Source organism: Arachis ipaensis, chromosome B03, assembly GCF_000816755.2.
Source record: "Arachis ipaensis cultivar K30076 chromosome B03, Araip1.1, whole genome shotgun sequence".
Classification (NCBI taxonomy): Eukaryota; Viridiplantae; Streptophyta; class Magnoliopsida; order Fabales; family Fabaceae; genus Arachis; species Arachis ipaensis.
The window spans coordinates 6,849,998-6,861,586 of record NC_029787.2 but is presented as its reverse complement, the minus strand read 5'-3'; the positions used below and the strand labels follow the sequence as shown (position 1 = coordinate 6,861,586).

General features: G+C 31.6%; 1 protein-coding gene across 1 annotated transcript; it reads right to left on the bottom strand.

Moving 5' to 3' along the window:
• On the bottom strand, positions 2,816-6,283 carry LOC107628913. The gene is made up of 4 exons (XM_016331545.2): positions 5,710-6,283; positions 3,737-4,960; positions 3,580-3,656; positions 2,816-3,273 (listed from the first exon to the last, which is right to left on the bottom strand). The coding sequence occupies exons 1-4, from the start codon at positions 6,139-6,141 to the stop codon at positions 2,991-2,993; spliced, it is 2,016 nt and encodes a 671-aa protein (XP_016187031.1). The 5' UTR covers positions 6,142-6,283; the 3' UTR covers positions 2,816-2,990.

Here is an 11,589-nt window from a genome sequence, read left to right as displayed (position 1 = left end):
TGTATTAATATATATACTTAAAAAAAAAATCAGAAATTCATATATAATGAGGCGTTGATTTTTCTCTTGCTTCTTATGGGAGATAAGAGTAGCGTGGTGGGAATTAGTATCATGCATCCCTTAAAATAAAATCATCAATAGAAAATCAATTTTATAAATTAAATAGATTTGAACAAATAAATATAAAATGTTCAACTATTTACTCTGTCTTTTTCAACATTATTACGTTTTTTATTATTAATTTTCGTATCGTTAGAGGCAAGCTTATAACAAGTAATGTAGTATTAGAGCTACAATTAATAAAGTTAAGAATTTCATAGTTCAAGTCTTCAAGAAACAAATTGTTTCAACTAACAGAAGAGCAACATTAAAAAAATTAAAAAACACAAATAATAGTAATCATAATCAGGAATTTGATGAAAGTTATGTTTTTTTATAGATTGGACTACTAACACTCCGGTCCTATTATAAAAAGTTTAAGTAATTCAACTTAATTTAATTCATGTTTCAAGAAGTGCATAAGAACTTCTCAACTAAAATGACATAAATTATATGGATTTTTTTATTTGTTGTGGGTATTCAAACGAACCTGAAGCCCAATAAATTATGCTCATTATCACTTAGGTATGACTTCGGATGGTCCATTTTTGGAACCTTAAGGCCCAGCTTAGAATGGTCCATTTTTGGAAGGGTTACCTGATTTAATAAGACCTTGGATTTATGGATTTCAGTTTTTGGTTGGCAAATATTCAACTGAAACATTTTTCATTTCTTCAGGAATGCACCATCAACATAAATATATTCTTTTACCAAAAATAAAAAAATATTAAAAATATAACCATTAATATTGTCTCTTTCTATCAATTTAAGTGTTTGGAAGGAATGATTTCATGACATAGTATCTGTTATGTGGGTAACCTGAAATAGGTAGATTGGGTTTGAAGGGTTGGCCCAAACGTCAGTGGAGGGCGATCTCCGACTTGATTCGTGTTTGGGAGCCGCCGTCCGACTTGTATGAAAAAATGGAGGGTGGTACCTGCAAAGACACTCTGATGCCTAAGTTAGCAAGGGATTAAGCAGGTTTGGAATATATTGGAGTTTAGAGATACCTGAGGAGTGTCAATGTATTTATAATAGTGATCCAATAACCACTGTTGGAGTAGTCCCACTTCAGAAGGTGGATAACCGCCCCCTTTATCTTAGGGTGGTTGGTGTAAACCCCGGTTAAATTAGTAGATAATTAGTCAATAAATTAGTTTTTAATAAGGAAGATTAGAAATGTGAATATTATATCAAATTAGGATAGAGCTCATCGAAACGAGAATTTTGACACCAATTTAAAAAAAAAAACAGTCCCAGATTGGACCGAACAGGCCAAACCGGTTTAATTGGGCCGTGGGCCCAACTGGACCAACATATTAAATGAGCCCGAAAGCCTTTTTCTTCCTCATTTCACCTGTAAGCAGCGTGAAAGCACCAGGGAGAAGAAAACACTCCCGAACCCTTACGGCAACTTTCCGAAACAATTTCATATGTAACTTGTTATTTCACACTTAGTCTTCTTTTCCCCCAATTCTTGAACTTTTGAATAGGAATGTTGAATTTCTTTTATTTCTGATGTTTTAGGATCCAATTAGTTTGAGAAAAACATTAACTCTTGCTTATGTAAAACTTGGGTAAGGTGAGGATATGATAATTCTATTTTAATTTTATTAAATTTGAACTTTGAGTATTAAATTAGATATATATGTGTTATAAATGTGTATTAAGTTGAAAATAAATAATTGGAGTTTAAAATTGTGAATGTTGGAACTTGGAGGAAGCTGAATTTAGAGTTTGTTGAATTTTGAGGGGCTACCTTGAAGATAATTAATTAATTATATATATTGAGAAGAGTGAATATTTATCTTAAATTTTATAGCTTATTTGTCTTCATCAATCAATGTAGATCAACGAACACATATGGTCAATGTTCTCTAAATTAAATGAGAATGAAAATGCATTGGTTTAAGTTGGTAATACTATTATAAAAAAAGACAGAGATAAAGAAAAAATAAAAAGAAAATTCTGTAAAGATTGTAAATTTGTAATTAATTAATTATTACCTGTCGAAATAGTCCATGAGAGATGGCACCAAAGATGAAGGGTTAGAGTTTCCTCTTGTAAATTTGTAATTAATTAATTATTTCCTCTTGATGAAGGGTTAGAGATGGCACCAAAGATGAAGGGTTAGGGTTAGAGAAATGTTCTTATGTTCGGTATTATTTATTTATACAGAATACAAATTATGGTGATGAACTGATGATTGTTGACTACAAGTTCTAATGTTTGTTGCTAGTGATGGTCATGTACTAACTTATCTTTATCTAGTTGTAATTTAGGGAGGGGTTTCGTTCAAGATTAGAGAATATTGTTCCTAGTCAAGCAAGTACCAATTCTGATACTGCATCAAATAATCGTGATTAGCACTGTATTGAATTAAATTATATTATATTGAACAATAAAATCAAATACAATATAAATCATAATAAATTATTAATTGATAAAAAAAAATAAAGTTAATTATAAATTTAATACAATTATAAAAATTAACACAATAATTAAATCTAAATTATATCAATATTATCCTCTAAATCAGTATTATAAATGCTTTCTTTAAGTTAATCCAATAGCTTGATCTAGTTGCTAGTTTACACAAATGTCGCTAGTTGCTAGTTTACACAAATGTCATTTGCGCATACCTAGCGGCTAGAGCAGACAGTACCTAATTTGAATTTATGCCGCTTTTTTCCGAGGTGAACCGATATGCGAATTGCGTACAACAAAACTAATGTGCACATTGGATGAAAGAGTTATGGTTGAGTTGTTAGACTCTTTGTGACCAAATTTAAAAGTTCACATCTGAAGGCAAGTTTTTGTTTTTCCTCCTATTAATAGATCGCATATACATTAACATATTTTTACATGAAATCATCAATCAAATATAAACATCACTTCCAAATCTGACGCTTGGTAGACCTACCCATTTTCTGACGCTTACAAGACTTTCCATTCATGACTGCTTTCTTCTTAATCTTTCTTTGATCTATCATCTTCTCGTGTCTCTGTTTTCGATATCGTGTGCGGTTATTCAACCAGCTGAAATAATCTTTTCCTGTGGTGCAGACAACGAAGTCCACAAGTTCATCATAATCATCGAGTTCTTTGGGGTTTCCTAGTATGCAATCAAGGAAAGCTTCCCTATTGCAGGTGTAGGAGGTGGCAGAACCTGATCTGTAAAATATAAAGGCAGAAGGGACACTATCAGGTATCCTGCAGGAACCTTTTCACTTAAACAAAACTGTAATTACTTCATCAAGCAATTTATGAAGCTGGTTCAAACCTCAACAACTCATGAAAAGAATAACAATAGCACTAAAACTGAACAGTATTGACTCGAAGGCACTTTTTCTCTATCTTTTCATTTCAGCTACATTATAATTCATCGGACTAATTGCATGACATTTCCTTTTTCTTTTCAAAGACAAATGCCAACACCTAAAAGGCCAAACTCGATTACAATTTAGAAACAATGTGTACCTTAAATTTTCCTTTTGAATTCCAATGAACTGCTCTACAACTTTGTAGATAGATTCTTTATCTCCATATCCGACCCCCTGCAAATTCACCAACGATTTAAGAACAACATACAAACCAAACTTAATTCAAGAACAAGAGAACTGAAAGCACACTTCACCTCTTCAGTATTATTAGATTGGACTACAATGGAGCAAGATTTCAGTCGTCCATGCCTTAATGGATCTAAAGAAACTAAATCCCCTTCTTCAAAAGCAATGAGAGACATCAGTGCCATAATTACATATATACACCCCTTTGCCAACAAATGTAGCTCACTACTAAAACTTATATATAGCAAGCCAGAGAAATGCACAATCATCGATTTTGAGACACTGTGACTTGTTTGTTGCATTTTCATCAAATCACACAAAAACGCTTGAAAGGGTAAGCAAAACTTTATTTCTTGAAAATGGCGAACATGGCTGATCAATGAACCATATTTCTCGTGTAGAGAGGTATTTTCCATGGTTTTCAAACAACCTGAAGCACCACTATTATTTAGACACTTAATCGCTTGCATCAACGAAACACCCATGAACTTCAATATGGATGCAAGAAGACATATATCTCTGGCACTGGTATTTTCCTTTACACAAAAACCATCTCTAGAAGGATATTGGGAGAAAGCTCGATGAATTAGGCCTTCCAAAATTGAGTCAGCCATGCCCCTGCATGAATCAGCAAATATGCACTGCTTCCCTTTCATAAAAGCAATGCAATCGGCCAAAATGTTGGCTTTTGTTTTGGAGGATATTTTGCATGAATTATCTGACAGCAATAAGACTTGGTTTAATTTGCTATTTGTGACTTGCAGAATAGAAGATTGAAATGTTGGATGATGCTTCTTATGCTGGGACAAATCATAGCCACATTTCGATTTGGAGTAAAAATTATCAATTTGCAAATGAGTAATGTGCATAGAGTACAAAACAACAGCTTTTTGGAATCCAATTAAGTACCAGTTAATATTAGGAGCCAAACTAGTGGAATCTAAGCCAGCATCAATGGCTTCAGAAACCAAGGAGATTACATGTGCCTGGAACATCTTTGGTGCAGAAGGCATAGTAGGGTCCATAAGCAATGATATGGCAGGTGCAGGGCTAAGTCCAGGAAATCGAGAATCCTTGTCACAATGCAAAAATAATCTACTGACAAAATTCTCAAAAGCATTCTCATTAGAAACTGACAGATTAAAATGGACAGCTATCACCAACAAAACACTTGCAAAATCATGATGCATGGAATTGTGCACAAAAAGCTTTTCACCCATGGAAGATACTGAATCGACAAGCATGAGATAGCTTCTTAAAGTTTGATGTCTTAGAAGCTCATCTGCAAAAACCTGAAATAACTTTCAAGTTTAGTTGGACATGAATCATAACATTTCTATACATGTTTGTGTTTGGAAGTTAATAAAACAGCTAATATATATAGAAAATATGACTACAAACGTCAAAAACTTGGATAGCTGTGACAAGAATATTGCATTTGCAACTACAACTAAAATTAATGGTAAGCAAATTGAAACTAAAACTTCAAACAAACTGAAAGAAAATATTTTCAAATTGTTGCGCATCGACACCATGAGGCTGGTCATCAGAACAAATAAGCGCCAATGACAATATATAGAGAAGACTGCACTGAAGAAAAGACGTAGACACTTATCTACGCTGATTTGGTAACGTCAAAGGAAAATAATAGGCCTTCCACAATCAAAGTGAACCAAAAACAGCTAGTCCAATTAAGACAAAAGTCTAAAACTTCATAAAACCTTCAGAGAAGCCACTAGAACTTTACGGTTTCCTCTGAGTTATTCTAAGGGACAAAATATTGCTTTTACTACAGTCGAAACCGTATAGTTGAATCCATGCAACCAACTAAAGCTATCAAAAGAAGACGTGGCTATTGCTAATATTCTCGACCGCAATGTGTAATCAATGCACCCAAATTTTCAAGTAAGAAACAAAATCACAGGCTCCACAAAACAATTTAAATTAATAAACAATCCTAAATTAAACATCAGAAACATTAATCAGGCAGAGAACATAGCCACAAAAGCAGAAGCTAGGCAGTTGCAGGTAGTAGCCTTGCCTCTAGCAGCGCACACAGAAACAGACGGCAAGAATCGGATAGTTCCACGTCAGCACCTGAGACGAAGTTCCGGAAGCGCAGGCGGCAATTGGCGACGTGGACGGAGACGAAGGCGTGGGGTGCACGGTGGAGAAAACGCGTCTTGTCGACGAGGAACTTCTGGTCGGAGTGAAGGAGTGTCAGAGAAACCATGCAGCAGCGAAGAAGGATAGCAGCATCTTCAACAAGCGGCCAAATCCGTGAATTCTGATCCGGATTCGGATCTGACCCGGCAGCGTGACGGTCATGGAAGAGAGGGAGGGCAGAGAAGAGAGTTCGGAATGCGGTGCCGAGATTTTCGAAGAGGATTTCGCAAAGAATGAGAAGGTCACTGTGGTTGAAGTTGGAATTGGATTTAGAGAAGGAGAGGTATAGGGTCTTAGGGTTTTCCATTCTTCATGAGAAGGAGTTTCTTTGGCTGAGTGAGTGAGAGACACAGAGAGCAGAGGTTTTGGGAATTTTGAAAGTGTTGTCCACGCGGGCGAAATATGAAAAGAAAATACAAACAAAAATCATAACTAAATAATTTTGAGTAAATAATTATTTTTTATTATCAAATAAAGGAATGTTAGGGATCAACAAAATTTGTAATGTTTAGTTATTAATTAGTTATTATCAATATTTTTAATGGTGTGAGATGATATTTAACGGTATAAAATTATTTATTTTTTTTATGGTTAAGTATTAATCAAATTTTAATAAAAATACTGCCTTTAAACTTTTTCAATATGTAAATACTTACAAAATTAACTACGAAAAATTAAATTAAACATATATTTATAAAAAATAAATTTTGTTTAATAAAAATACTCAATTATTAAATTTTTATTTGTTCTATTAAAAAATTATTTAAAATTTTTAAATTATTCCTATCGTCAATTATTTTTTTGATATACAAAATCATCATTATCAACTTTAAAACTCGCAATCTAATATTATTATCAACCATAAAAATTATCTTCACCTTTTTCAAATACTAGGAATAACTAATTCCAAGTTTCACTAGCATAGTATTATTAATGTCAAAATTGCATATCAAATGACGATATGAAATATATAGTTACTTTGTTGACAAAAACAATGGATGAAAATTTAAAACAAAGTTTTTTTATTCTACAATCTTATTGTTATATAGAAAATAATATTTTCGATAAAGATAGGTATTTTGATAGGTACTCTCTATTAATGACTATTTAATGTCTACAAATCACAAAAGTTGCTGCCCCTAATATTCCTCATTAATATTATCTTTCTCCAATTAAGCAATTGCCTTATCATTGCCTAATTTCTATTTCAACTTTGATTTTTTTGTTTGAATTTTAAATTTATAATCTCTTGCGCGCAAGTGTATATAAATCTTTCTAACCTCATAAAAATTTATTAGAAGTGCATAACACAAAAAATAAAAAAGGAAATCAACTACTTGCAGGCTGACTCCTAGTACCTGTGACAGTTTACTAGAGCACCAGCACCGGGACTTCCTGACTTTATTCGATTCTTCTTCTGCCCTTCCTGGTCTGGAATTACTTGCTTAGCTAGTTTCCTTGCTCGCGGGGTTAGACTGATAGAGGGATTAGCTTGCTCCAACTCCTACAGGGTTAGTTGGTTTATCCACTTCCTTACTTCCTCAAAAAAAAGGGGAGACAGGTTTTGAAACCAGCAAACCCTAGAAGTCAAAATAAGGTCATTCATCATAAGCATGTCTTCCTCATTATCATCATCAACGGCTCTTCAATGGTTAAGCTTAGTAGGAATAATTTGGCTCCAACATATAAGTGGAACAAATACAAATTTTCTAGCATACTCATCCTATTCAAAGAACTTCTATCAATCTCCTAAATCCATGCTGGAAAACTCTTTGGTTGGTTCTCTGGCCTTGCTTCTTGGCTTGTCCTAATGATAGGTTCAACTCTTAGTCTCATTGGTTATGGTGTTCAATATCTCTTCCTAACTAACTATATCTCAAATCTCTCTTATTGGCATGTTTAATTTGTTTGCTAACTTTTCTTGTCGGCAATAGTATTTGCTGGATCAACACAGTTTGTTATGTCGTTATAATAAGGAATTTTTTGTCTCATAGTCAAGTAGCTGTTGGAATCGCAACTAGTTACCAAGGTTTGAGTGCTAAGATTTATACCAATGTTGTTGATATTTTTTCACCACAAAAGAACAAGGCTAGAGCATTCTTGTTGCTAAACTGTATTTTGCCCTTGGCAATAGGGTTAATTGTAGCTCCTATACTTAAACAAACCAAAACCACATCAAATGATTATTATCTTGGGTTTGGTGTGATTTTTGTGATCACATGTCGTTAGTGGTTTGGAATTTGTGTCTAACAAAATTTCACCACTTGGAGTTTTAGTTGGCATCTTAGTGTGATTGTTGTTGCCACTGTTAGTTCCAATTTCATTCAAGATTGAGTCATGGCATGAAAAGAGGGAGAACTACACCACCAATACTAATAATGATGAGGTCAAAGAAAGTGAGGAAGAAGGAGAAAGAGAAGTATGTGTCAGAGAAGAAATTGGAGTGAATTTGATGGTGTAAAGAATAGACTTTTGGTTATATTTCTTTGTGTACTTTTTTGGTGCAACAATTGGTTTGGTTTTTCTTAATAACTTGGGACAAATTGCTGAATCAAGAGGAAGCTCTAACACTTCATCTTTGGTGCCATCTCTCATGGACTATTTCTACAGTAATAATTAATTAATTACAAATTTACAATTTAGAATTTTTTTTTCTTTATCTTTATCTTTTATTTGTAACAGTATCACCAACTTAAACCAATACATTTACATTCTTATTCTCATTTAGAGAACATTGATCATATATCTTAAATTTTATAGCTTATTTGTTCTCTAAATTAAATGAGAATGAAAATACATTGGATTAAGTTGGTAATACTATTACAAAAAAAGGTAGAGATAAAGAAAAAAAAATTCTGTAAAGATTATAAATTTGCAATTAATTAATTATTACCTGTAGAAATAGTCCATGAGAGATGGCACCAAAGATGAAGGGTTAGAGTTTTCTCTTGATTCAGTAATTTGTCCCGAATTATTAAGAAAAACTAAACCAATTGTTGCACCAAAAAAGCATACAAAGAAATATAACCAAAAAGTCTATTCTTTGCACCATCAAATTCACTCCAATTTCTTCTCTAACACATACTTCTCTTTCTCCTTCTTCTCACTTTCTTTGACCTCATCTTTATTAGTATTGGTAGTGTAGTTCTCCCTCTTCTCATGCCATGACTTAATCTTGAATGAAATTGGAACCAACAGTGGCATCAACAGTGACACTAAGATGCCAACTAAAACTCCAAGTGGTAAAATTTTGTTAGACACAAATCCCAAACCACTATCGACATGTGATCACAAAAATCACACCAAACCCAAGATGATAATCATTTGATGTGGTTTTGGTTTGTTTAAGTATAGGAGCTACAATTAACCCTATTGCCAAGGGCAAAATACAGTTTAGCAACAAGAATGCTCTAGCCTTGTTCTTTTGTGGTGAAAAAACATCAACAACATTGGTATAAATCTTAGCACTCAAACATTGGTAACTAGTTGTGATTTCAACAGCTACTTGATTATGAGACAAAAAATTCCTTATTGTAACGACATAACAAACTGTGTTGATCCAGCAAATACTATTGCCAGCAAGAAAAGTTAGCAAAAAAACATGCCAATAAGAAAGATTTGAGATATAATTAGCTAGGAAGAGATATTGAACACCATAACCAATTAGACTAAGAGTTGAACCTATCATTAGGACAAGTCAAGAAACAAGGCCAGAGAACCAACTAAAGAGTTTTCCAGCATGGATTTGGGAGATTGATAGAAGTTCTTTGAATTGGGAATAGTATGCTAGAAAATTTGTATTTGTTCCACTTATGTATTGAAGCCAAATTATTCCTACTAAGCTTAACCATTAAAGAGTTGTTGATGATGATAATGAGGAAGACATGCTTATGATGAATGAATAAGATTTTGATGAGATAAAATGAACTAAGGTTTGAAGTATTTATATACATTTACAAAGAGATTAGGAATTTAAAATTCAAACATTTTTAAATATATTCACACAAAGATTCACACAAATATTCACACAAAGATGTTCTAAACATTTTTAATATATTATCAAATATATTCACACAAAGATTCACACAAATATTCACACAAAGATGTTCCAAACATTTAAAATTTAAAATTAGAATTAAAATAAAATTTAGTTTTTAAATTTAAGTAAAAAATAATTAAAAAAATTTATTTGATATCAACCGAAAAAAATTTGATCACTAATAATTGATTTCGAATTATAATTGAACATAAAGAAATTATTACATTATTCAATACTTAACTTGAAAACAAACTAATAAACATATACGCATAAGAATGCACATTATCAATCAATTTATCATTAATAATGTAAAGGTATTGTAAGAGGGGAATGTCTCCCACTGTCTCACTCTGCTGCTTATATTCTCTGAATATTGCCACCATATCTCAAAAGTTTTGTGGCTACCAAATCATTCCTCCATTATCACGATGATTAATCAATCATGTCATGTTTCTTGTTGTTTCTATTTGTTTTGTGTTCCATTTATTTATATGTTTTAATTAGAAATTGTATATAATATATATAATTTAAATTTGATACATTGTCAGTATAAAACAGTTTTATAAATTTAACTACGTAATAATTATATTTTATTTTGATCATGTGAATAATCATTTAAAAATATATATGTAATTGAACGATTATATAAATATTTTATACTGTTAATACATTAAAATTAAATACATATCATATATAATTAAGTTGCTAGGGAAAATGTTACTTTTACAGCCTAACGTTGTTACACAGTTTTGAGTTAAATTATAATAAAAAAAAATATGAGTTAAATGAAACAATGCGTGAGATTCACATTTTTCTCAATTCAATTCAAAATTATTTTATAATTTTGGTTTAATGAAATAACATTTTATCTAATAAGTTTGATTTCTCAAATTAGTTTGATTCTTGCATTCTAACAATCAACAAGGAAAAACAATTTAATATATTATGATATTAGTTAAAATTACTTTTTTTAATATACATCTCTATTAAATAGTTATTTTAAAATATAAAATTGATTACATGAAGAACATTAGTACATAGTCATGATTACTGCAAGGTAGTGTTTCTTGGTGGTTTTAGTAATCTGATTCAGTATACATAGAACGAGAATAATAATTTTTTATATTTTTATAATATAAAATGTTGAAAGAGATAAAATAAAACATTTGGATATTATATATAAATATAAATTAGTTTTACATTCAAACATAAAAGAATGTTTACTTGTTAAAAAGAAATTTAAAAATAATTAAGTTTTGATATACTTTATTTTACATAATTACTTTGTTTTGGGGCCAGGCGTGATAATTGATAAGACAGTAGACACCAATACTGATTACACTGAAGCACATTTTTTGAAACTGGAGATCAAAGTATGAAATATCACTTTTATTGGGATTTGGATCCTCTAAAGTTTGGATTTCACTTTAGAGAGTAAAGTGTGATTTTCTACCCTTGAATAGTTTTTCTTTCATATTTATTATTGGTCCCACCTATGAAATCAACGGTGAGAGATCACACCTTACTCTCTAAAGTGAAATTCAAACTTTAGAGGATCCAAATCCCTTTTATTGATCCCTTTTAACTTTTTTTTCCCCTCCACTTTACATATAATTTGGGAAACTTTTCAAGTGTACCGATATTTCGGTGTTTTAGTGATTTTAATTATTAATATTAATTATAAACTATATAAAATATATATAATTAATATCGATG